Below are 27,404 nucleotides of genomic sequence, written 5' to 3' on the forward strand. Positions count from 1 at the left end.
GTTACACGCACACACACAACTGATGGACTTCATTTGGCGCTGCGCAGAGCAATCGTATGAAATCAAAGTACTGCGAGAGCGAATCAAATGCATATGGAGAAGTCTGGAAGTCTCGCGGTACTTTGATGTCAAACGCTGAATGGCTTGCGTTAGCCACCGTAGCGGGACATCTGCGTGCTGCGTATGTCATAAACTGTAGAGAAAAGTTCGCGTCTGGTCTGAGAGAAGAGATAAAGAGCAAACATATGGATGCATATCACATTTGCTTCAGTCAAGGGACCCTTTGTTAAACATGTGATGCTACAATCAAAACAAAAGTGATGCGCGATTGCAGGATGGTCATCCCGCAACTCAAGTCAGGCACAGTCAGGTTGGAACCCAAACCCCAAACTGTTCCCACAAAGTAAATTGTCTAAAATGTCTTGGTATGATGAAGCATTAAGAGTTCCTTTCAATGAGAGTGATTGGAACACCTGAATTCAATGATTTGGAGGGGTGTCCCAAAACTTTTGGCAATATAATACTGTATATATAAAGTCATAACACATAAAGTGTGTTTGATATAAGGGGGTTTATGTTTCTCTGCAGAGACAGCAATGGCCTAATGCTTTGTGTGAGGCTGATATTTTAGTTTAATTCTGTAAATACTGTATAAAGACTTAATTGTTAATGTTTAATGTTCATTTATCTTTGAACAAACTGTTGCCAGTAAATCACATAAATTAAAATCTACAGTAAGTTACTGGCAAACAGCTGCTAGTAATACTGTCATTTCAAATGATTAACTTACAGATGTAGTAATAGAAAAACAATTGACCCATTTGTAATGATATCCACACTACTGTTCTGAGTTTTAGGCTAATTTATTGAAAGTGGCATGATCAAAATAATAGCACTGTGAAGTTTATTTAGAAAATGATTTCATTCTGTAAAAAAACTGCTCAATTTTGCCCTTTATTTAGAAAAACGGGAAGCAAATGTTTCACTCATTATGAAATATATCTGCTGATGAATTTCCAAGTAAAATGGACAATTTCATCATTGTTTAGACGAAGGACGCAATTTGATAAAAAAGTTGATTTAAGAAGGGGGAAAATAAATATATTAAAATGCACAATGCAGCAATGTTTAGGATGATACAATTATCTCAAATGTTAAAAAATTTCAACAAAAACCCAAAGCACATTCTTTGCTTTCTTTTAAAGGAAAAGACTTGTACATTTTGTTAATGTTTTGATTAGGAATTTAATTGTATGTTTTCAGTACATTTGAAATAAAGAAATAAGCTTTATTTTAAACTTTGTACTTTATTTACTTTTATTAGTACACTGCTATTATTTTGAACACAACTGCATACTATTAGCAAGTATTGACCTGTGTTTATGTGTTGCATTAGCAGTGCAATAGGTTGTGGGTTTGATCCCAGGGGGAACACACATACTAAATATATAGATTGTAATGCACTGTATTATTGAAAGATATAAACCTGACATGACATAACAAGAGCTGCATTTGTTCTTGGCTGTTTTTAGTTTAATTGCGCCCTCTAGTGTCTGTTATTTGTTAGTTTATTTCACAATGTACCATACCCGACCCCATGAGTATTAGGTTAAAGGGTATTTTTCTCATAAAGCCGTTTATATTCATTACTAATAGACATTCAAAGTTTTAGACATTCAGAAATTATTCGTCCATTACAGGCACATGGCAAAGTTACAGAAATGCTCAAACAGCTCAATGAAGCATTACAGAGATGATCTTGAGCTACAAAATCTCATTGACTATGGTAAAACAAAGGTAAGACGTGTAAATCCATGTGATTAAACACATGATTTTCCACATACATTTTTGTAGCTTCAGATTTCACTCTCTTCCTGAAACGCACGTATTTGAAAAGCTTTGTGTCCCTGATTGGCCACCTAATCTGTTTGATTGATGTGATTGGTCTGAATACCTCTGACATCAGCAGGAAATGTGATGCTCCTTACCATGTTTGAAAGATTCGGTTGCTAACAGGAATTAACTTACAGGCTGTGAGTCCGTAGCGGGAGGAATTAATGTCGGTCTTTTCTACATCACCAATCCCAGGAAGTAAACTGTTGCCTACAATTCGTGTTTGTTGTTGTCCGAGAAAAGAGATTTACTTTGGAGACGATAACTCGAGTCAATGTTTTCTTTGGGGTTTGTACCTTTTGCATATTGTTAGCATGTACTACTACACACTTACACACCAAAGAAAAACATGAATTGGACAATAGGTGCTCTTTAAATTATATTTAGTTTATTTCTCTATATTTCTCTTCTGTTGTTTTAATTTGATAATATTTTTTTCTGTTGAAATAATTATGTGGGGAAAAATCCTAATGAAAGCATGATAGCAAGTTTAAACTGTAAGACTAGGTGTCTAAGTATAATCAGATATTAGTGCCATAAGGTAACATTAACCAGATATGAAGAAATAGTTTTTTTATATATATACTTTGATGTATAACAACAACCATTACTTTTTACATGACTAAAGTTTGACTCCAAAATATACAAATTTTGCTTTATAAATGCTTTTATTGATTTGAGAAATCTTCAGATTTTTTTTTAAAGATAATTTCAGAGATATTTTAAACATTTTAAAGATCAGAAAATAATTATAGGTATGTAGTACGATCATTGAAACAGATTTTTCATGATCTCAGAGGTTAGGCACAAATGTAGCCCATTTTTGTTGAACAGGACTCATCATTCCAGCAACGCTTAGCTGTGGGATAAGATGAAAACAAAAATCAGTACTGATCATTACCGATGTAGTTTTTAAAAAATCAGTAAAATTAAATACAATGCATCCAAAAAGTATTCAGACCCCCTTCGAATTGGTTTTTGCTCTGATATGCATTGTCAGCTGTGAGGACTTTAATGACATGTGTGTGTTCACAAATTGCGTCCAATCAATTTATTTTACCACAGGTGGATAAATGAGGTGTAGAAACATTTCAGCAATGATCAAGAGAAGCATCTGAGCTAAATTTCAAGTGTTGTTGTAAAGGATCTAAACACTTACATTTTCTTTTTAAATCCCTGTAAAGTCAATCTTACAAATTTCTAAATTCAGGATTTTTAGGCAGCCTTTAAACAGTGGCTCAATTGATGGCACAGCCTTTAACAAATGCGCACACCCCCAGTGTTTGTGGGGTACTTAGTGTAGATTAATGAGATAAAATAATTTAAAACAATTCAACCATCAGGCGGCAAAATGACAAAATTAAATCGGATTTCTAAATGCTGTAAAATGTTAAGATTGTAAATTAAAACAATAATGATAGGATTCCTTCTTACTGGAATGGTTTATCTCCAGGCAGTTCTCAGGTTTACCCTGGTCATTGTTAGGTTCTTTAGGGCACCAGTTGTTAAAGTCAAATTGAGATCCATCAGCCCACAGCCATTGTCCATCCTAATGAGTGAGGAGAGTCAGTAGAAAGTATTACTAATAATGCATTCATACTCATTAATGATATAATTCAGTTTATTATATTGTAACAATACAATTGTATCTATAGAAACAAAAATCAGTTTTATATTAAAAGCATTTCAGCATTTTAGAGCAAAATATTTACCACTTCACCATCATGGCCACCAATCCAAGCACTTGTTTCAGCAGGCAACAGACTCAGGAGAAAGTCGTTTTCCACTGTACTGCGCACAGATACAAGATTTGCATCAACAGATTGACAGTTTTTCTAAGGAAAGAGAGATTATTTTAATGCAAAGAATTTTTTTTATCTGTTTGACAATGACTTGGATCATGACTTGAACAATTTCTGAATAACTGAATAAAAGTACCTCAGCTGTGATCCAGTCAACTGACTGAGAGAAGAACTTGTAGCAATGCATACCAAAAGGTGTCCATCCATGATGACATTCATGAGCTATACAGTGAATAAAATATTAGTAATATAATATTAATAAAGTCACATTATCAGTTGTATATCCTGTTATCATTTTACATAAAGCTACACTCCTTTAAAGTTTTATGAGAACATGGGAATTTAATCTTGAATATTAGTTGTAGGGTTTGGTAAATCTTGTAATGTCTTTGTTACCTGGTGCACTCTCAACAGAAAAGACCAAGAAAAGAAGCACAAGAGCTCTCATGACTGCCATGATGAATCTGAAAATGAATTAACAGGAAAAGTGACACATCTGCACTCATATGTACACTGCTGAAGTTAATGTTACAAAAACTCACCTTTTGTCAAATATTCACTTTCAGAACTTAGAGAGTCAATGAGGAGTCCTATCTTTTATACTTTACTTCACAGAGAGGGATTCAATAAAAACAAGGTATATTTGAATATAAGAAAGGTAAATTTGAATATCATGAACGTGTACTTGCATGTACTTTGATGAAATGTGATAGTTACCAAAACAAACAATCTGATCTGACACATTAACACTTTTCTGTTTAATCGCTTATGCAACCATTTTCTTTAGTACATTTAATACATTCATTTTTGTTTTTACATAATTTTTTACAACTCTGTCTTTAGATTAAAGTTATTTTACATTATAATATTTTACATTGCATTTATTGCAAATATGTTGTACTTATATATTGCATTTATTGATTTAGGTTTATATGAATATCTTTAGTGTGTTTCTTATGCACAGAACAAATGTATGTGATCATGTGAAGCTTGATATAAAGACAGACATTTTGCCCAAAAAGTGTGTTTGGATGATATTTTATCAAAATAAATGCAACTTAATTGGATACGTTATGTAATAATCATGTGAACGATTAACTAAAAATTACAACAAAACACCTTAGGGCTCTTCCAGGCTGAAAATAATGATAATGTGAGGCACTTCTAACTTCTTAACCCTTTGCATTCAATGTTGTTCTGTGTAACTGAAAACACATTTCCCAATTGTTGTTACAAATGAAATGACAAATTAAAAGGTTAAATGGCAATCATTATCATGTCACAAACTGAAGTTAAAATATAGGCTAGAATAGTAAGTAAACCCAAAAAGAAATCAAATTTTGTTATGAAAATAAAAGAAATAGTAAATATATCTTAAACTCAAAGTTTAAATTTAAAAGTGCAGTTTTTACTTCTTTAAAATTATTTGTATAACAGTTTATTTTGCTGGCCGTGTTTGCTTTTTTATACTAGTGAGGGAACATGGAACACCACCGGTTTCCACAGCCTTTACCAAGGCAGCTATTAAACACCAGGCATCCGAGCGACACCTCACAGCGGTTGTACATTTGAAGACTTTTGGTGAGTCCAGGGTGGATTTGCAACTGGATGAGCAGCGGAGACGAGAGACAAGCCTTCACAACGAGAGAGTGAGAAAAAAACGGGAAATACTGAAGCGCCTCGTTGATTGTGTCATCTTTTTAGGACAACAAGAATTGTCTTTCAGGGGACATGACGAGGGGAAACAGTCCCTGAATCGAGGTAATTATTTGGAGTTATTATCTCTGCTATGAGAATATGATGCTGACCTGCGACACCAACTTGCCACGGCCACTGTTTTTACGGGAACATCTGGGAAAATTACAAATGATCTCATAAATGCTGTTGCTGATGTGCTAAATGATGACATAAGAAAAGAGATTAACAACACCAAGTTTGTCGCAGTTATGGTGGATGAGACCACAGATTTCAGCAACACTGCACAGCTGTCATTTGTACTTCAGTACGTTACTGACACCGGAGTAAAAGAGAGATTTTTAACGTTTGAGGATGTCACAGAAAGAAAACGAGCTAATGATCTAGCAGCTTCAGTACTTGAAGTGTTGGGCAGTTATGATTGCAAAACAAAGTTAGTGGCACAGTGTTATGACGGAGCCGCTGTAATGGCATCGGGACTTAATGGCGTACAAGTGCACGTCAAAGAAGAAATCCCTCAGGCTCTGTTTGTGCACTGTTATGCACACACATTAAATCTGGTGATGTCTCAGGGAGCATCAAAAATAAAAGAATGCAAGATTTTTTTTGCGAATCTGGGAGGATTGTCTGCATTTTTTACACGTTCTCCTAAGCGAACAAAACTGCTGGATGATTTTTGCGAAAGGCGGCTGCCGCGGTTTTCTCAGGTGAGATGGAACTTTAACTCCAGATTGGTGGGCACGGTCCATGACAAAAGAGCTGAGCTGGTTGAGCTTTTCCAGCACATCCTCGATCATGTGGAGGATTTTGACATTGAAACGGTACATTGTGCATCGGGACACTTGTCACAGTTGAAAAGCTTTGAGTTCTGTTTTTTTCTCTTTGCTTTCATTGGCATTTTTGACTATGCTGATGTGCTCTTCGGAATACTGCAAAATACGAGTGTAGAAGTGCAGTTCCCTTTCAGTCAGTCACTACGACGTCACGTCGTGACCGACGAATTGGGAACTCGCTTAGAGAGACCAATCTGCTTCGTATACTACTAAAATGCCAAGAACTTGGCCTTGAGATATTTGCATAATGCTGGCGCCACCCCGCCAGGTGCCTATATAAGCAGCAGGTGCAAATATGGAAATTAGCTTTTTAGCTTCGAAAGCCGGCATTATCTGCTACTGAGAAGCTACTCTCTGCTCTTCTGGGAACGGTTGCTGAAGTTGATTGACAAGCAGTACTAACACAGCGGACGCTCGCAGTATTCCACTGCTCTGCATATTTTTTGTTTTGAGTTTTGTGTGTGCGTTGCCTCTCCCTGTGCGCATCATCAGCTGAGCACCTAAAGAGTGATTTCCCTAAAGAGTGATACGTGAGAGCTCTGTGTCTTTTTAAAGACAGCCACTCTCTCGTATATTTGGAGATCAGCGTCCTTTTCAGGATTGCTTTTCGTCCGTGCGATCTTGGATGCGAGAGGTATAAGGGTTCGAGTGACGGTCACGAGCGCTGTCCTCGTGCTTAGGCATCAAGCACTCCGAGGCTGCGTTCGTGGAGAGTTTTTGTTCTCTCTGTGAGAGCATAACCCTCTTGGATTGCGGAGACGACTGACGTTCTACGGGAATGCTGTCCGCGCCTTTGCAGTGCTGGCGCCGCCAGGGTGCAGCTGTCAAGCGCTCGCAGGATGCTCTTCGATCACTACGCTGAGTAGGACGGAGGATACGTCCTCCACCTACCGGCCTTCTCATCCTCAGCCGGTTGAGACTGCAGAGTCGTGTTCTACGATTTCTGCCGAATCCATTGGACCTCCTTCTGGTCCCGTCACTTCTGCAGCATCAGAGGGGTGTCCATCTTTTCCTCCGAGGCGGAGTCGTCCCGGAGATGGCTGCCGTGCCCGCTCGAGCGGCGGAAACGGTAGAGTTGGAGAGGTTAACCCCTCTCCGCCCGAACCGTACTGCCCACATGATTGGTACTCGGAGCTGTTCGGGCCTCTCGGTCCTCCCTCCTGTGCCTTTCTTCCCGACGGCACGAAGAGCTGACGTGATTTGCGGCCGTCTCGGCCGTTCAGCTTTCACCCCTCACCTCCCTCACCAACGGAGCCGCTAAGGGCGGGGACCCCTTCGTGGAGTGGTGGGTTGCGATGCAGCTGCGTTCCTGGAGGGACCACCCAACCCTTCCCTCCCGTGTTTATAGACAGTCGTCCGGTTACGGGCGCTGCCCATCAGGCATGCGGAGAGGCGGCTTCAGCCCTGCACGCAATAACGTTGCTACAGGTTCAAAGACAAGGATTTACGAGGGAGGCCGCGACCTTCAGTCGTGCGATGTCCACCACAGTGGTTCAAGATCGCCACCTTCGGCTGTGTCTGGCTGACATGACGGACGCAGACGAGAACAACTTCCTGAGTGCTCCTGTCTCACAGACCGGCCTCTTCGGCGAGCCCGAGGAGGCGATCTCCTAGGTCATGCCCCGGCGAAAGAGAGCTGCCCTTGGTCCACCACGCCGGCTCCTCAGTCTGCTGCTCGCCGTTGGCGTCCTGCGGCGGCCACCTCCGTTCCCCTCCTCGGACCCCATCTCGGCAGCGCAGGGGAACCGGTCGTCAGCAGCTCGCCCCGCCCGCTTAGCCGCTTCCCGTGAAGATCGGGAGTTTAAGTGGCCAGTGACGGGCGACCCGGATTGGCAGAGGATCACTCTTCAGGAGATGGAGCTCCTTCCCCCGATAGAGGGTCGGGTGGAAAATCCTTGGTTTGCATATGTTCCACCGGCTTTCGGCCGGTACCCACTTAACCACACATAAGAGTGCATTCCTCTTCCCTCTCTAGGTCTCCGGAGGATCGAGAGAGCCGTGAGCGGGTACACACCAGCTCCCCTACCTCTCCTCTATCGCCAGCGGATGACCTGAGGAGTCCGAGCTCTCCGCTGAGGAGACCGGACCACCAGCACCCTCATCGGAGTCTGCGCTCTCCGTAGAGGAGACCAGACGACCGTCACCCTCAGCGGGCTCAGGTCAGTGTCACACACACATACTGTAGATGTTTATGCTGTCACAGCAGACGCACCGGCAGTCCCACCTGTCTCGCTTCGCTGCCCCACCGCGGGTACTTCGGTAGTGTCGTTAATTCTCCTCGTACGGTGCCTGGGTGCTTGGCTTCAGTTCCCAGCCCGTTTCGTTGGGTTTTACGCACGATCCGCCTCAGTTACAAATCCGGCACACCCCAAAATTCTCGGGCTTTCGTTTCACTGTGGTGAAAGCGTCCGATGCACATGTACTGCGTGCAAAAGTCGATGTCCTGTTGGCGAAGGATGTTTCGAGCCGGTCCCTCTTACCGAGATGATGATGATAGGGTTTTCCAGCCTTTATCTCATAGTACCCAAAATACGCGGCGGGTTACGATCGATTTGATTTACGCACCGGCTCTACAAAGGTGTTCTTTTTGGATGATAACGCCGAGGCTCGTATTTCAATATTCAGATCGGTTTGCAGCCTTAGACCTGTAAGACGTGTACTTTATGTGTCCATCTCCCCTCGCTTTAGACCGTGTTTTCGCTCGGCGTCGTGGGGTGGGCATATTAATACTAAGTAAACCATTCGAGCTGTCTCTCTCTCTCCGTGTCTCCATGTGCTAGTCACGGCATTAAAGTATCAGAGAGAGAGCGTTGTTCGAATTCTGCTTATATTTACGTCGACTTGTAATAGCCCGTTCTTGGCAGACGTGCGCGAACACAGAGTTAATGCTTCGGCATCTCGCTCGCTTAAGTCATCAGGTCAACTGGGAAAGAGCAACTTTGCCCCGTGCAGAGGATCCTTTTTCTCAGTATGGAAATAGACTCGATCGACTAATTGGTGTGTTTTGCAAGAGCGCGCAACCAGCCAGTTCTGACTTGCCTCGGTTTAATTCGAGGGAAGGATGCGGTCCCTCTGAAACAATTTCAGAAGCTCCTGGACATATGACAGCATGCTGCGGCTGTGACACCGCCCGAGCTGCTTCATATGAGACCGCTTCAGCGTTGGCTTACGATCGAGTCTCGAGGAGAGCGTGGCGCACCGGCATACACCGTGTAAACATTACATCTGCGTGTCATTTCAACTTTTCCCCGTGGTAGACCCGGCATTTCCGATAGAAGATATGCCCCTGAGGGGTCTCCTGGCATTCTGTAGCATGCAATGCCCTTAGCACGGGATGATCGCCACGTATGACGGGCTTGCAGTCTCAGGGGTGTGCATAGCACCCCAACTGCCGCGAGCGGTGCGCTGTATAATTTGGAAGAAGTTCGGTCATGTGTAGATGGATCTGTTTGCGTCGCCGGACGATACCCACTGTCGCCTATTTTATTCACTAACCGAGGGCAGCCTCGGCGTGGATACGTTGGCACACAGCTGGCCGCGGGGGATGCGTAAATACGCATTCCTTTCAGTGAGCTTTATCGCACAGACACTGTGCGAAGTCAGGCAGGACGAGGAGAGCCTTTTTATTAATCGTCCGTACTGGACGACCAGGAATTGGTTTTCATAGTTAATGCTCCTCGCGACAGCCCTCCCTGGCGGATTCCCCTGAGGAAGGACTTTCTTTCTCTAGGAAGGGGCACATTTGGCACTCGCGCCCCGACCTGTGGGATCTCCATGTATGGTCGTTGAGCGCGTGCAAGGTTTAGGTGATTTACCACAAGCAGTATCCAACACAATCGACGCGGCACGAGCTCCGTCCACAAGACGGGCTTACGCGTTTAAATGGAACCTTTTCGTCACCTGGTGCTCTTCGCAACGCGAGGACCCCAGAGAATGCCCTATTAACATTGTGCTTATATCTTCTACATAGGTTAGATGGTAGGCTGTCCCTCTGCCATTAAAGTTGATATCGCCGCTATTTCTGCTCGTCACTCACTCACTTATCTAGGGCTGCACGATTAATCGTATTTTTATCATGATAACGATATGCGTGCCCCACGATTAATTAATGACAATCGTCGCAATTAATGAGCAAAGACCAAGCACAAAACACACGGTCTAGAATCAAGCAAAGTGTTTGTTATTGGCGGAGTCAGAGTAAACGGAGTGTTTCTTTGCAAGTGAAGTCTGTGTTAAGGTAGAAATACATTAGCATCACGAGATTTACAGTCATTCGAACATAATGGCAGAGCAACAAGAAGAAAGTGCAGAAATAGGTATGTTTAATTCCCAAAAAAGGTCATATAGGCCTACTCCATTGTTTGGATATTTTGGATTTGAGGAAAGTGATGTTGATCAGGTAAGTCACGAGTCTTGTGCAAACTGTGCTCCTGTTCCGTCCAAACGTGAAATATCAAGAGTTTCAAAAGCTGAAGACACAAGCCGCAACCAAAAAAAATCCCCGACCATCCACGACACAAACAACAATAACGGATCACGTATCATGTAAGTTAGCCAAGGATATGTGTCCAATAAGCACCGTGAGCAGCAAGGGGTTTAAAAAAATATTGCCACATAAAAGGAATATCTTTGTTTTTATTTTAGTTTAATTCTAATTTGAAATAAATATATATAAGAGCCCTGCATTTCAGCCTTTTTACGCCCATTGGGTCGGGTTTCGGACCAATTTTAACATCACAGTTGATATGCGGCCAGGCCTCTGGATTTTTTAGGCTTCTCCACCTTTATATATATAATAATTTAATTAAAAGAAACGTTGAGACATTGATAAATTGTAAAAGAAAGACGTTTAACAATCGCACGAGTCCACTACGCACATTCACAATGCACCTGTTGCAACGGTGTTTAGCGTCTCCACCAGCAGCAGGACCTTCAGTGCATCGGGGAATATGGAGAACTGAATAAAAACCTTAAATACTGTGCATAATCTATAAAAGACTTCTTTCGGTAGTCATGTAAAAATGCGGTATAAAGCCTTGAATTTTAATTGATGCATAGCGAATGTGTAAGGTAAAGCAACCTGCATGTTTATTTCGTTTCATGTTTATTTCTTTTGATTCATTATTTTTCTGCACCCCGCCGTCTGCGAGCAACAAAGCAGCCCCCCTCCGCTTTTAAAAAAATAGTGTGTTGATAATAAACATTTAAACTAACATTGTTATATGCTGAAAATATATATATTATATAGATGTTACTATAGGCAAGTGAATTGTTCATTTGAGAGGCTCATTTGATCAAACAAGTCGTCAACATGACGTTAGCTGTCGGCCGCTAACCGCTTGGTCAGTATCAAAAACCTTAATGTAACAAACAAAAAAGGTTCTAAAATAAATAAAAGATATTTTATAATTTTGCCAGTTAAAACTGAACTGCTTTAATTGCTGCAATAGTCGTACCGCTGTAAGGAATCTGTGTAAGGAGTTATTTTTGTTATTTCTGCGGATTTCTTTTGCAAAATCTATGTGGAATTTTGCGGAATTATTTTAAATGTTTTAAAAAGATCTAAGAGAATGGGAGCTGTGGATATTACAAAACAATAAAATATTTTATAATATTGGCCTATAAAATGTATATAATTTTATATACATGGCTGTAAAGTGTAATAAAATACTGAAGTAAACAGAAGTTCTTCACTAAAAGAATGATCGTATTTTTAATCGTGATCAAAAGTTTGAGCAAAACAATCGTGATCATCATTTTTCCTGTGATCGTGCAGCCCTACACTTATCAATGGCAGATCAGTTGGCCACCATGATTGGTTATTACATTTTGAGAGGCGCTTGCAGGCTAAACCCCTCGCGCCCTCCCTCTATTCCTCCTGAGACCTGTCCATGGTGCTGAAGCCCTTCAGGTCCCCCATTTCAGCCTTTGCAGTCTGCGAGTCTGAAGTTTCTTCAATGAAACTCTGACCCTGCTAGCATTGGCCTCCGTGAAGAGAGTAGGGAATTAACATGCATTCTCTGTTGACGATTTGTGCCTTTAGTTTGGTCCTGCTGTCTCACTGAGACCCAGACCAGGCTACGTGCCCAAAGTTCCCACCACTCCCTTCAGAGATCAGGTGGTGAGCTTGCAAGCGCTGCCCCCGGAGGAGGCAGACCCAACCGTGGCTTTGTTGTGCCCCGTACGCGTACTGCGACTCTACGTGGTTTGCACGCAAAGCCTCAGGACCTCAGACCAGCTCTTTGTTTGTTTTGGTGGCCAGCAGAAAGGGAAAGCTGTCACTAAGCAGAGGAAGTCTCTTTGGATAGTTGATACTATCGCCCTGGCTTATCTTCAGGGTATTCCTTGCCCCTTTAATTTGAGAGCGCACTCCACACAGAGTGTTGCCTCATCTTGGGCTCTCACTCGTGGTTCCTCGCTAACAGACATCTGCAGAGCTGCTGGTTGGGCGACACCTAATACGTTCATTAGATTCTACAGTGTTCGTATCGAGCCTGTATCCTCTCGTGTTCTTTCCTCATCAGGGGGAGCACGGAGAGCAGTCTCGCAGGTCGGCTTGCAGCCTCCAACTGATGCTTCATAACTGTGTCAGTATGGAAGGCCTTCAGAGCAAAAATGCGTAATGGTTTGATTTGTTCTTCCTCCGCTGCCTTGGCAGCCTTTGTTGCGGAGCATTGGCTGTCAGCCTTTCACTAGCTGTATCCTCGCGAACCTACGTGTCTGGCTCGGGCTCCACATTGTGTCCCACCGGGTTCCTTTGTGAGTATTTTTCCGTGGGGTTAATCCTACCAGCCCACGTTTCCCTTAGCAGAGCACTGCTTTGCTTACACAGCCACGGCTGTCTTTTTCCTCAACTACGGTTGACTTTCGCCCACCATTAGCCCTTAACAGGGTGGTGGCTTCCGCAGCGTTCCTATACCGCTCAGATAGGGCGCTTCCCAGTCGCTGGCACTACTGTGGGGTTAAGGAACATCTAGTGCCCGGCCTTCTGCCTTAAAACCTATTCTCCTTCTCCTTAAGTGGAACCGGAGGTCTTTACGCAGTCACTGGAAGAGGTCAGCCCTCAGTGGCGTTTTGGTAGGGATTCCCAATTCGTCGGTCACGACGTGACGTCGTAGTGACCAACTGAAAGGGAACGTCTCGGTTACGGATGTAACCCTCGTTCCCTGAAGGAGGGAACGGAGACGTCACGTCCCGTCGCCACAGGGCTGCCCCCTGCTGTTTATCGGCCGGTCTCTTTCTCCCGGCTTTCTCAGCGAAAAGAAGCTAATTTCCATATTTGCACCTGCTGCTTATAAAGGCACCTGGCGGGGCGGCGCCAGCATTATGCAAATATATCAAGGCCAAGTTCATTGGCGTTTTAGTAGGATACGAAGCAGATTGGTCTCTCTAAGCGAGTTCCCAATTCGTCGGTCCCGACGTGACGTCTCCGTTCCCTCCTTCAGGGAACGAGGGTTACATCCGTAACCGAGACGTTCAGTTTGGCCAGAATTGGGGATTTTTGCCAGAGTCTTGAAGGTGAGCGTGGAAAATTTGATGCTATCTATGATGGACCGGGGAGGTCGCGGGACAGCCGAGCGCAGCGAGAGGCCAAACAGACCCGCGCGCGCACTACAGACAGTTACACACAGCGCTAATCGACAGCATCATCACGGAAATCAGGAATCGATTGGAGGATCACAAGTGACTACTGTTTTATTCATTGCTGGACGCACAGCAGTTTACCAAGTTCAAGCAGACATTTCCAGAAACAGAGCTGAGGAGCCTGGATGAGAGCTACGGCGCAGATTTTGATTTGGGCAGACTCAGAGCAGAGCTCAAAGTGATGTACAGCATGACAAACTTTCAGGGAAAGAGTCCAAGTGACCTACTGACATTTCTGAGGAGCACGGGGCTTGCAGTCAGCATGTCACAGCTTTATGCCCTCACATGCTTGATCATGACAATACCAGTGTCCACCGCTTCAGTTGAGCGATCTTTCTCAGCTCTCAAGCGCATCAAAACGTATTCACGCAATGCAACAGGACAAACACGACTCTCTGAGTCGTGTAGAGAAGGAGCTGCTCATTCATCTTAAGCGGGACGCGCAACTGCATGAGGAGTTCATTGAACGTTTCATCAGAAAGGATCGGACGATGGATTTCATTTACAAGTAATGGGTAAGTGTTACTTCTCACTGTTTAGAGATGCAGTTATTGCCGTATTTTATTTATATACATTTGCATTGGGGGGGGGGGGGATTGGTCGTTACAGAAGGCCCTGACTGAAAGCCCACGGTACCCCACTGCATAAATATGTACTTGTAAAAGTTTGCATTATATAAAGAAAGTGTAGCTTCTCCTCATGTGCCCAGTGACATTTAAACTCTGTAATGTTTTTTTTGTTTAGCAGGAATATAAGAATACATGTTTATGTACAAGACACAGATACATTTGTTAAAATTTGTGTTGCAAATCATGAACAATCCGCCTTTTACTAAAAATGTATTTATGTTGTGTGCTTGGATCTTATTCCAGTAGGATTTATTGGTCCCCATCAGCAGGGGCGTCATGCACCAATTTTTTTTAAGGGGGCACAGTGTCAACAGCTCACAGAAATGTGTGCATACACAGACATCAAACGAAATATTATAGAGCTTTCAGTCTTTTCCATGGCACTTACATTTCTAACAATCTGAAAACCCCTGCTTCCATGCAAAAACATAAAAGTGATGACTAACATTAATATCAAATACTATTCAATCGGAATAATGACACATTTGCATCATATTTACATCTGAAACGGCATGTTTTATTTATTTAAATCTTAATGGCTTGTTTAATTGTGTCATTAATGCATTTTGCACAACAACTGCATTATCATATCAAATTAATGTAATTTTAAATCCATAAAGTTTATAAACAACGAAAATGACATAAGCTATAGCCACGTGATTTATTTTAATGTTCAATAATGATTTAAAAAAATATATGTTTAGATAAAATTATTAGAGGAACGGATTTTTGCATTAAATTTTACCTCATATGTGAGCATGTGAGATTCCGCGCCCGCGTGAACTTTGGCGTTGTGCCAAGAATATGAATCTCTACTAATATAACGTTGAGACGGTCACATTTAAAACCATACAATTTCTACACAGAGGAGGTTAACTGCACATTACCGTACTGGGGTTTGGAAATGTTGTGAGCGTTTCTAACACGTTTTAATTCCTCAGATAGCCAAATGCAGCAGCAAGCCAGCAACAGGAGAGAGCTCGTGAGCGCGCCCAGACACTGATGACGTCTGCGACTGCGCTGACTGCAGCTCCAGCTGCCGCCAGAATAAAAGTAATGTAACGTGATCAAAACACTATCAAAACGGCGAAAATCTCCGACAAGTGACAAGGATGCAGCACAGAATGTATAATAGTGTGCATATTAAATTGATTAAAAGTCAAATAACAGATTAATGGACGCTTATTTGATTTTGAGGTTGGATGCAAAATCCATTGGCTCAAAAAAACCAAGGGGGCACGTGCCCCCTTAGTTTGAATGGGCATGACGCCTCTGCCCATCAGCATGTTGATCCAGGATCACATCCTACTTGGTGAAATCACGTTCACCCTCAATACATCACCAGTACAGACCCACAGAGACCATTATAATTTCCTTTAAAACCAAAACGATAACCATTAAATTCTTAATGATGACTTCTATAATTTTTATAAAGTAGGTATCCAACAAGAACTCAAAAGCCGCCTGACCTACTTTTATTCTAAAATGTGTCTCAACATATTCCTTAACCACAGGGTAGATTCTTAGCAATGCCATGCATAACATTTCTTCCTACAAAGTGCAACATCTGAACCTGTCTGATCTTGACATAAACTCCCATTACACTCATTATTATAATAACCTTTTGTAATGTTTTGCACATTGCTGTAGGACTCTGTTGATAACATTAGGTTGGTTTTGGAAATGCACTTTTTTGTTTGATAATATGCACATATAGCCTGGGGTTCCCCATGCTGCCTTGCGTGCAAATTTATTCACGCTGCAAGTCTAGCATGGAAACTTTGCCTTTTGCCCCCTGAAATAGGGAACCAATCACAGAACGGGAAGTGGGCAGCAAGACGATGAAGACGTCTATGCGACACACCGAAGCAGTTTATCCAACATGGCAGCAGACGCGAAGTTTCTTTTTGATGCAGCTTTGGATAGTGTTCTAGTTTTGAATGCAAGTTTATTTAAAAAAGAGCAACTTTTGGCGTTTAACAAATTTATATCCAAGAAGGATGTTTGGATATTGCAAGACATGATAGCCAACCTGCTAGGCATCTTTGTAGATGAAGTACAATTAACTTATAAATGGTAAGTGGTATTTATTAATATCATATTGTTATTCCTGTACCTAGTGTGGTTGTCACAGTGCCACTAAATTGTGTTGCTTTTCAATATCAATATACAGCTACCAGTTTAGTTGCATGTGTGCACTTGTACCGATAAAAGCTGTTTACTTTTGAATTTATGTCGCTCTACATAGGTCATCTGGTATAATTGAAACAATTGGCTATGAGCTATGTACAAACACATTTGATAGACATTCATAGCGCCCAATAAACAGCTCTGGGCCTTTGTAAACCACGCCTCAAATACGAGAAAATGAGCTTATGGTTCCCAGACCACATCTCATTCTCTGAGACTGCTATGGTGTGATACCTCTCAATTATGCTGTGATTTTAGCAAGGTGTATGATATAATTGCTGTAAAATTATATAAATGCTGCGGTGATCCCCTTGCGCAATGCTGCATGATTGTAATGCTGGAGGATTACCACAATGGCTTGCACTTGATGTTTTATTAACAAGGTTCGGGAGGAGCATGTTCAGATAATTAAACACAGGTGAAGTACTCAGCGATCAACGTTAAGAGGGTACAAATAGACTCAGCAGTCTTACCTCATTATGTTGTCAGTTCGCAGCATCCCCCCACCACCCCTTCTCCACACATTTTTAGTCCTAAAACACACTTACATACGGGGGAGTACTCTGGGTTCGGCCGAACTCCGAGCTCGGAGCCCTGGACAGCACGCCAAATACTCATTAAACTTTACCCCCCCCCCAAATTATATGTAAGTGTGAACTCGTGAATTGGAGGGCGCATCTTGCTAGGCTCATTTAGTGCTCGAATTGAATAAGGTCTTATAGGGGGTCCCCACCATGCAACATGACATAGCAGCAAACCCAAAATGGCAACTTATTACTACCTTAAAACACAAATCAAATATTGATTTATAAACCAAAATATTTTTGTATAAAGGCTAGAAACTAATTTATTAATCGTTTCAAAATAAAGTTTGACTAGATAGGACTTAACACTCTGGGGTCGACCGTCGACGGCGGCGCGGGCGCCGCAAACTCTTTATTTTTCAATCACTCCGCAAAGAGACTAAAATTACTCTGCTGATTTTTGACATACAGATATGATTTATACATCATTTAAAACGTTAAAGTGTCTATTTTTTTTCTGTCCACTCCCAATAAAAACAGAATGTTGTGCTTTTCGCAAAATTAAGAAAATAAACATGATGCACGTTCTGTTCTCTCTCCCTCAATGAAGTCCTTTCAGAAACGCGTCAGAAAAATAACCTGAAACTTATCGAATACTTGTCGTAGAAACAAAAGATAAATGTCTACATAATGCTTGGAATGTCTCCTTTTAAATGATGTAAGTGATATTGAAAACAGATATTGTCATTCGGTGTAAACTGTATGAGAAGGAGGAAAAGTACCGTATTTCTCCAGTTACCTCATTATCTGTAATGAGATCGGATCGCCACACCCCCGCGCCATTGAAGTGAATGAGCAGAAACATCCATATGCATGACTCGTGATCCTGCAGTCAATGGATATGCAATCCTCAATCCAGTCTCTCCATTCCTTGTATTTCCATCCGATTGCACCAAACATGACATCTAAATCCTTATTTCCTTGCGTATGTGTGTCAGTATCTCCAGACGCGAGTGTTTTCTTTGTTCTTCCGTCAAACAGTTCACGCGATTGGAACGCACATACACAAACAAGCGAGTCAGGAAACTCGACGCGCTCTTTGGTATTCTTATAAAATACGCGATTGCAAACAGTACAATCCTTATTTAGTTGCGTCTAAGCGCATATCTCCGCACAGCAAGTTTATTAAACACAGTATCACTCGCGTGTGCACAAATTCACTGCTTTCATAATCAACACGTGAGGTAATGGCGGCGCCTGTAAACAAACATTGATAAGTTTATAACGCGTGTCCCTTGTTGTGTTTCTACTATAATGATTACAAAAACACAAATAAGAGTCCAGACAACGATAGGCAGTTGTTTTTTTGAGCTTTTTACTGCACAAAAGTAAACCTCTCGCTGGCCAACCAAACACTAACCCTGTGTTGAAGTGTGTTCATTTTACGATGGCCAAACAGTATGTTTACCATGATTAGGCTACTATGGATTTTAAAAGGTGTGAAATGAATAGAAAATATTTCAATAGAAATATATATATATAATGTGTGTGTGTGTATTTACATTATATTGAAAAGTAAACCTTATCATGGTTTTACTACAGAGGAAGTTACATTCCTGTTGAACATCCCCACAAGGCTCATTATGTGGCTCATTATTCAACTCTTTTGTCTCTCAGCTGTCAATCACTGATTATTCAGGAGCTTTCCCGCCTCCACGCATACAGCCTTTCCCAAGCAAAAGTGTCATGGGCTTGTCAGACATTTTGTATAAGGTCTGAGTACATTTGACAAGTCCATGACAGTACTATGTTCTGTGTGGGGACATGTGGAGTCATATGGTATGTGTGGCTTCCACGTGTTCCCAGTGTCTTGTGGCTGTCATGGTCTTGCCTGACCTTAGTGTATGATTCAGGTCTGATATTAGAGGGCAAGGCTATGACAGCATTGTGTTCTGTGTGGGAACACGTGTTTTCACATTATGTTTTTGTGTCACGTGTTCCCAGTGTCTTGTCACTTTTACCCTACTCCCTTATGTCCTCGTGTCTTACGTAATTAATTATGTTCACCTGTTCCCCATTGATGTGGTGTCTTTATAATGCCCTTTCGTTCTCTGTTGTGTGCGCGTGCGTTGTCGAAATTGTTGAAGACCTGTGTTCATGTATTCCGTGTTTAAGGTCTGTTCCCGTTGTTCCTGTTTAAGTTTGTGTCCCATCACAGTGTTTAATTTATCTTCTGTTTTACCCCCACGTGGGTGTTTCTGTTCTGTGTTAATAAATATATAGTTTATTTTTGTACACCTTGTCTGCGTTTGGGTTCATCTTTAGTTTTCCTTTTTCGGTGTTAAACATACCGTGACAAAAAGTGTCTTAGAAATTGTAAATCAATATCTTGCTTTATGTGATTGAGTAGGCCATATGATTTTCACATCATTTTGAAGAAAAAACTCTAGACTACTAGATCCTGTTTGGAAAGTCTTGGGAAAACATGTTTAGAATGAGTTTTGTGGAGTTATATCAGTGACTTAAAAATTTTGCTTTTTTAAAAACCACGCATAAACATTTTTTCCCTCAAAAATACAAACATGTATATACATGTTGATTATATGATATTGTAGCCCAGTTTGTGATGAACACAGTGTTATGAGACTTTTGCCATTAATGTGTTTTTAAGCAACTGAAAAAAGCACAAATGTCAGTGCATTTCAAAACTTCCCCAGGGCCCTAAAAACCCCTTAGACCCCAGAGGGTTAAATGGGTTAGGCCTATAAGTAGTGTTTAAGTTGAGTGCAGGATAGCCTACATTAGGCGGTGCACCCGTTTGCTTTGTTTATTAGTCACTTTAACCATTTTACTCAAAACATCTGCTTCATTCAGCAAAAAAGCTGTTCAAATTATTTGAAATGACATCAATTTATGAGGCAAGTGATAAGAAATGCATTACACAGATGCAGATGTCATCAATTAAATAAATTAAATAAATTCATATATGTTAAATATTATAAATTCAATAATAGTTAAATAATTCATTCACAAAATGTACTACTAACAGGTTTGTCATGATTATCTTTACTAAAATAAAAATAAAATCTCTGAGGGACCCCCCTAAGTATAATTTTGACATCTAGGGGGTCCCTAATGCCTTATGGGGGGTCCCGGATCCCCCCAGCCCCCCTCAATTCGAGCACTGGTCTCATTAATATTAGGATCAGCATTCAGTAGGTGATTTGCATTGCCTATTTATGGTTAAAAATGGGCCTGTATAGGGCGGGATACTAGGCAGATTCACGTATGCACACTTTCAGGTGATCTGTGATTTTTAAAAGGAACATTGCTCGCTATTTTTGGCTATTTTTGGCTTTTGTGTGTACGTCCCCTCCCCATTCACTTAATTGGTATTCATTACGCACCATTTTTCAACACTTACATTAACTTTGAATATGTACATACATGTGCTATGGCTGATAATGTCGGTCCTTATTATGTCACTGTTGTCAATGTCTTTGCCATTACCATGCATCTGCACTTATGAAATTGCACTGCTCTAATGTAATTTTGTTGTTCTACAGCAATGACATAAATTATTATTATTATTATCTCTTAACCCCCTGGTAAAGTATGAACAGAGTTAAACGTGAAACAGATAACCTAGGATTCCATTAACCTGGGATATAGTATAACCTGGGTTAACTTTTTCAATTAAGAAAAGCACTTTTTGTAATTTTAGATGTGTCTCTGTTGTTGTTTTGTTTTATACTGCATTTAATTTAATGATGACTTTTTACCACAATGCACACAATTTGCTTTATAAATGTTTTTATTGATTTGAGAAGTTTTCAAAAAGGTTCAGTAAGATACTGGGTTTTAAGGATAATTTATAGGCATGCAGTACAATAGTACTTTTGAAACAGATTGATTTTTCATGAGCTCACAGGTTTGGCACAAATGTAGCTTAATGTGGTTGAACAGGGTGCATCATTCCAGCAATGGTTAGCTGTGGGATTAGACGAAAATAAATAAGTACTGATCATTACCGGTGTAGTTTGAATAAAAAAGCAAAAAACAGTAATGAAATATGAAATACAGTGCATTCAGACCCATTTTACTCATTTTCATGTCCAATCAGTTTAATTTACCAAAGGTGGATAAACAAGGTGTTGAAATATTTCAGCAATGATCAAGAGAAATAGGAGACATCTAGCTAAATTTCAAGTGTTGTGGCAATGGGTCTAAATACTTAAATGTAAATGTGACAACTAAATTAGCCTATGTCATACTAAATGTTATAAAATGTTAAGATTGTAAATAAAAACAATAATGATAGGAGACATTCTTACTGTTCATTTGCAGGCAGTACTCTTTACCACCATAATTGTTAGGTTCTCCAGTGCACCAGGTGGTAAAGTCAAATTGAGATCCATCAGTCCACAGCCATTGTCCAGCCTAATGAGTGAGGAGAGTCAGTAGAAAGAGTTTACCAATTCACACTCCATTAATGATATAATTAAATCATTTATATTTTAACAATAAAACATGAGCTATAAAAATCTGTTTATTATTAAAATCATTAATTTCAGACTAGACAGACAATATCAGCATTTCAGAGCAAAATGATTTACCACTTCAGCATCATGGCCACCAATCCAAGAAACTGAGATAGGAGACACAATCAAACTCAGGAGAAAGTTGTTTTCCACTGTATTGCGCACAGATGCAAGATTTGCATCAAGGGATTGACAGTTTTTCTAAAGAGAGAGAGAGAGAGAGAGAGAGATCATTTTATTGCAAATATAAAATCTAATCTGTTTAAGATTGAACAATTTTAATAACTGAATAACAGTACCTCAGCTGTGGTCCAGTCAACAGACGCAGGGAAGAATTTGTAGCATTGCACACCAAAAGGTGTCCATCCATGAGGGCAGTGCTGAGCTATACAGTAAATAAAATATTAGTAATATTAAGTCACAGCTTTAAATGTTGCTTTTGTTAATATCCTTTTACATTAAGTTACACTCTTTTAAAGCTTTAGAAACACACAATTCTATGGGAATTTATTCTGTAATATTGGTTTACAGGGTTTGGTAAATCTTGTAAACGTCTTGGTTACCTGGTGCACTCTCAACAGAAAAGACCAAGAAAAGAAGCACAAGAGCTCTCATGACGGCCATGATGAATCTGAAAATGAATTAGCAAAAAAAGTAAAACATCTGCACTCATATATTGCTAAAGTTAATGTTAAAACCTCACCTTTTTGTCAAATCTTCGCTTTCAGAACTTCAGTGTAGATTTTGTAAGAGTCAATGAAGAGTCCTATCTTTTATATTTTACTTCAGAGGGAGGGACTCAAGACAAGGTATATTTGAATATAAGAAAGGTAAATCTGAATATCATAAACATGTACTTGCATGTACTTGATGAAATGTGATAGTTACAAACACTCTGATCTGACACACAAACACTTTTCTGGTTGATCGCTTATAACAGTGGTTCTCAAACTGGGGGCCACGTGATTAGTTATATGACATTTTATAAAATACATTAATTTATCATAAATTCTGTGTAAAGAAACCTCAGACAAACAGGGCTTCTAACCAACAGCAATACGTTGTAACCCTTGATGTCACTGGGTGACTTCTGAGGGCGGAACTAAGATGATGAAGATTGGTTCCGCCCGGACCGAAAAATGCAAACACCGGCACTTCCGGGAACTCCGGGAGGGAAAATTAGGCTTTATCAGGCACAGGCATGTTAAGCTAGTGTGGCGATCATGGATTGGACAACGGAGAGAAGAGGAGAAAGAGCATCAGAGGTTGCAAACAGGGCAGTTTATTCCAGCTGATCAGGTGAGAGGAGTGGAGTGTTTCGGTGAGCACAGCATTGAGAAGGCGGAGGAATAACGTTGACGGGGCGAAGAAGGATCTAGGGGCACATGAGATTGGGCTGAGTATCAAACCATTTGAATGATGATTGGGAAACAACGCATGTAACCAAATGATACGTTCTGAGTGTTTGCAACAGGAATACTCACCGGAAGCGCCATCGAAGGAGGATTTCTGGCGTTGGGCAACCGAAGGAAAGAGGATTTAGCCGACGACTATCTATGCCGCAATAGGTGGAGAACATCTCTATCTATATGCCCTTCATGACCCCCTTGTATGGATATCCGGTAACGGCGGCTTGCATCAACATTCTGTATTGACATCCTGGGTTGACATTGTGGAATTTCCTGGCCTTAAAGAGGCGGTGGTGAACTAACAAGGCAAGTAAGACTTCTGTGAGTAAAGTGGAAAATATCTGTAAGGAGAAAATTTGACTGCTGAAGGAGGAAATTAGCTGTGTGAATTTCGTCTGTTGTGGAGCCCTTCAAGGTTCCCCCCTGTCTAGATCTCTGGCCCTGTCAGTCGGAAGAGAGGAGAGGGAAGCGTTCGGCTCACCGCAGCAGCCTCCAGCTTAGCAGCCTTCTATTGGAGTCTCAGAGCAGGCCAATGCCAAGATACCAACCACCGCTTAAGGTCTGAGAATTCCTTTTATTCACTGTTCCGCAGTCTTACCCATCACAAGTCCACCAGCCAGGATTAAATTATTCTACGTGAGCCCCCACCTGTTACCGAAAAGCAAAGCCCCCGTCACCTGTGAAGTACTTACCTTTGCCCGCATAGCTCAGAGCTACCAGATTGTGTTGTGTGCCACCCAAGTGAAAGCAAAGCCCCAGTCACCTGTGAAGAACTTACCTGGTGTGAACAGCGAAGAGCCAGGGTATTGTGTTAAGTGCCGCCTGAAGTCAAAGCACCGTTCCAGCTAAATTGTATAGTGTCTGCCATTCGGGTACCACTCAGAGCCAGTATACTGCGTTGCACATCTCCTTGCAGGCCAAAGAGCACTCTGTGCCTGTCTCTCATACCCATCTTGTTTACTTACCTGTGTTTCCCACCGCAGCTCGAGTGCCCTCCCTGCCGCAGTACTGTACTTACCTGCGCCTCCATCTAGGGAACCGGTGGTGCGCGCACGAACCCAGGTATTGACACTCCACCATTCCAACTACTCACCCTCTGTTCTCTTTACGCCCAGGAAAAGGTGGGAGCCCCGGGATCGGTACCCTGCAAACAGAACACACCAGAAACCAGGAATAAACTGTTAAAGTGTGTGCCACTTAACTGACCACAGCCATGACTTCCATCTTCAACCTGTCCCTTTACAGACCAACGTTTAAGAATGACTAATGACCAGTAGCACTCACTCCAATCATAATAAAATGTTTTGATAGAGTGGTTCAAATTATGCATTTGAATAAGCATATGACATTATTGATGAAAAACAGACTGGATTTATTTCAGGAAAACATATTAGAAATAATTTTTGATTTATATTAGATATGGTAGATTATAATGAGTATAATAGTCTTATGCTATTTGTTGATTTTCACAAAGGCAGTTTTTCAGATTCAGGATTATTTTTAAAAGCTGTTACAACATTGTATAAAGGATGCAATAGTTATGTAAAATTGGCACAAGGAGCATCTACAATGGGTTTATTTTTAGATATTGGACAGAACACATGCTGAGTTAAAATGACACAATGTTGGGTTGTTGTTATGCAACCATGGAGTAATAATAACCCAGCAGTTGGGTTAAAACAACCCAGCATTGGGTCAATTTTAACGCAGCGGTGTGGTCTGTCCTATATTTTTTCCATTATAGGTCAAAAATAACCCAGCCATTTTAAGAGGGTGATTTGAAATTGGCAGAGGGATAAGACAGGGCTGTCTATTTTCCCCATTTTTATTTGTGTTAGCAACCCAAATAATGGCTTTTTCATCTTAAGAAGGGATATTTTCAAAATATTACAACTATGGGGAGGGAATTTAAGTTATGTAAATTTATGGATGATACAAAGATACACTTGAAGTTCATAAAGGTATTAATCAGTTATTTATCAGCATTGCGAGCTATGATGAAAATATGCGTACTAGTGAATTAAACTTTGACCAAGTAAAAACTAACAATAGATTCAACATGTGGTTACAAATGGATTTATCATTACAGAGAAGAATCCTTTTGTTTAAGGCTGAAGGAATCTCCAGATGGCAGATCAGTTTATGTTTCCTTATCACTTGATGTGCCCTCTAAAGTAAATAAGACATTACTTTATGATTTTATTTGGAAAAGGAAACCACATTATAAAGATAATGTGCAATTTCAAGGATAAAAGCAATAGATTCCAAAGATGCAATAACTGCCGAGATGCTAAGGTCAGGCGGTGAAAGCATCGTCAAGTGGCTTACCCACATATTCAATGAGGTGTGAGAGACAGAGAGGCTTCCCAGCAACTGGACCAGAGCAGTCTGGCAACAACTGGTTCATCTGTGCATAATAACTTAAAGAGGGTTTGGTGCCTTTCCCTCCAGTACTTGCAAAAAAACATTCTAATATTATCAACCTGTAGTCCTGCGGCAAATAAGCATTACAGTAAATCAGGTCTTTCCCTTGTTCTCAAGGACCCCTTCCCAGAAAGTTTTAGGTGTCTTCCTATTTAAAACACCTGATTCAACTCGCCAGCCTCCTTCCAAAATGGTAAACATGTCTCCCTAACAAGCAGATAAGTTAATTCAATAAAAATCAATAAAACAACCTGATCTGACACATGAACACTTTTTGATTGCTTATGCACAATTCTTTTTGTATATTTCAGACATTAATTATATATATATATAATTTATGTTTTGTAGGCCTACATATGCTTAAAATTTTAGTTCATTAAAACTTTTAAGCTCACAAAATTCATTAAACTAAAACATTTAAGTAAACTGAACTTAAAATTATCAGTACATGTTGGGGGGGGGGTATAGAGCGAATTTCTCTCAAATCTTTTTTTACTTGCAAAGCGTTTTCTGTTTGTTTGCGAATCGAGTTTTCCCTTTGCAAAGCAGATTGAGTTTGTTTGCAAAATGCTGGATTTGTTTGTATAATTATGGCACAAAATTCCCTCTACACAACCGGTGCTAAATAGCACTAAAAGTGGTTAACTGGCTCGTAATCATATGGGAACCATTAGCCATATTAAAAATGGTTTATCAGCTCGAAACAAAGTACTGACCTGTGTTTCTGTAGCTTAGTGGTTGAGCATCGGATTAGCAGCACACAAGGTTGTGGATTGCATCCCAGGGAACACACATACCAAATGTATACATTGTATGCACTGTCACTTTGGGTAAAAGTATCTGTCAAATGTATAAATAAATGTAAATGTACAGAAACATCTATTTTGTCATGGTTCAAAGTTTGAAGTATAACATTTTACTGTACTATGAAACAGTAAACCTGACATTCTGAACCTGACATGACAACAAGAGCTGCATTTGTTCCTTGCTGTTTTTAGTATTATTGTGCCCTCTGCTGTCTGTTACTTTATATCCTGATTATGTTTTTTGATGTAAAGTTAAATTGCTCTTTCATGGATTGGTCGTAAAACATGAACCATTGTCCGCCTTTTAAGGAACATGATATTAACTTAATATTTTAATGATTTTTGACATAAAATAAAAATCTATCATTTTGACAGAGCAATGTTTGTTGTAATCGTGGTATAAGCGGAATAATTGACTCCAGAGCCACCAGGCCACAGGGAACTTAGTAAGACACGCAGAAAGTGTTTAAAAATTAAATATTAACTGAACTTCTTGGAAATACCTCTAAAATCAAAAAAGTTTCTTTTTCTAAACTAAATTAAATGGATCATGTTACAGCATTCGTTCGCACCACACTGTCCATATAGTTTCTCTGCTGACTGCTCTGCTGACTGTATACATATAGTATATTTATAGTAATCAGTGTACTTCGGAAGCAGAATTACTTGACTCATGATCTCATTATGATCTCAAACTTCACATGTGCACCTTGTGACATCTCATAACATGAGAGGGAGACTTTTAATCCATCATAATTTTTGTTTTACAGTTTATTTTTTATTTTTTGCATGTTTTCCTTTGTTCTCTAATGTTATTTTGTTTTATACTATTTTTATTTAATAATTACATTTTCTCTTGAAATGATTGATGATGACATGATGATGAAAGCAGCAAGTTAGGACTAGCCATCTAACAAGTATGATCAGATATTAGTTCCATTAGGTAACATTTACTTAAATATATAACCCAGATATGAAGAAACTGTTTTCTGATATAGTTTAAATGTAAAACAA

The 27,404-nt window shown here is 40.6% G+C and overlaps 2 protein-coding genes across 2 annotated transcripts; both read right to left on the reverse strand.

Annotated features, from left to right (window-relative positions):
• Positions 1-2,275: 2,275 nt before the first annotated feature.
• Positions 2,276-4,152, reverse strand: LOC135779104 (ladderlectin-like). Its single transcript, XM_065289762.2, has 5 exons — positions 4,092-4,152; positions 3,832-3,917; positions 3,606-3,728; positions 3,328-3,442; positions 2,276-2,752 (listed from the first exon to the last, which is right to left on the reverse strand). Exons 1-5 carry the CDS (start codon positions 4,150-4,152, stop codon positions 2,694-2,696), a joined length of 444 nt encoding a protein of 147 aa, XP_065145834.1. The 3' UTR covers positions 2,276-2,693.
• A 16,854-nt stretch (positions 4,153-21,006) lies between these two features.
• On the reverse strand, positions 21,007-22,509 carry LOC135779388 (ladderlectin-like). The gene is made up of 6 exons (XM_065290111.2): positions 22,455-22,509; positions 22,315-22,382; positions 22,051-22,136; positions 21,827-21,952; positions 21,545-21,650; positions 21,007-21,201 (listed from the first exon to the last, which is right to left on the reverse strand). The coding sequence occupies exons 2-6, from the start codon at positions 22,373-22,375 to the stop codon at positions 21,128-21,130; spliced, it is 453 nt and encodes a 150-aa protein (XP_065146183.1). The 5' UTR covers positions 22,376-22,382; positions 22,455-22,509; the 3' UTR covers positions 21,007-21,127.
• Between the last annotated feature and the right edge of the window lie 4,895 nt (positions 22,510-27,404).

Source organism: Paramisgurnus dabryanus, chromosome 1, assembly GCF_030506205.2.
Source record: "Paramisgurnus dabryanus chromosome 1, PD_genome_1.1, whole genome shotgun sequence".
Lineage (NCBI taxonomy): Eukaryota > Metazoa > Chordata > Actinopteri > Cypriniformes > Cobitidae > Paramisgurnus > Paramisgurnus dabryanus.

Excerpts from the sequence above, each read along its gene's own strand:
- LOC135779388 (XM_065290111.2), bottom strand. The coding sequence starts at position 22,375 with ATGGCCGTCATGAGAGCTCTTGTGCTTCTTTTCTTGGTCTTTTCTGTT. Across the intron at positions 21,953-22,050 it reads TTGACTGGACCACAGCTGAG|AAAAACTGTCAATCCCTTGA; the intron begins GTACTGTTATTC and ends CTCTCTCTTTAG. Across the intron at positions 21,202-21,544 it reads GTACTGCCTGCAAATGAACA|CTAACCATTGCTGGAATGAT; the intron begins GTAAGAATGTCT and ends CTAATCCCACAG.
- LOC135779104 (XM_065289762.2), bottom strand. The coding sequence starts at position 4,152 with ATGGCAGTCATGAGAGCTCTTGTGCTTCTTTTCTTGGTCTTTTCTGTT. Across the intron at positions 3,443-3,605 it reads GTGGCCATGATGGTGAAGTG|GATGGACAATGGCTGTGGGC; the intron begins GTAAATATTTTG and ends CTCACTCATTAG. Across the intron at positions 2,753-3,327 it reads CCTGGAGATAAACCATTCCA|CTAAGCGTTGCTGGAATGAT; the intron begins GTAAGAAGGAAT and ends CTTATCCCACAG.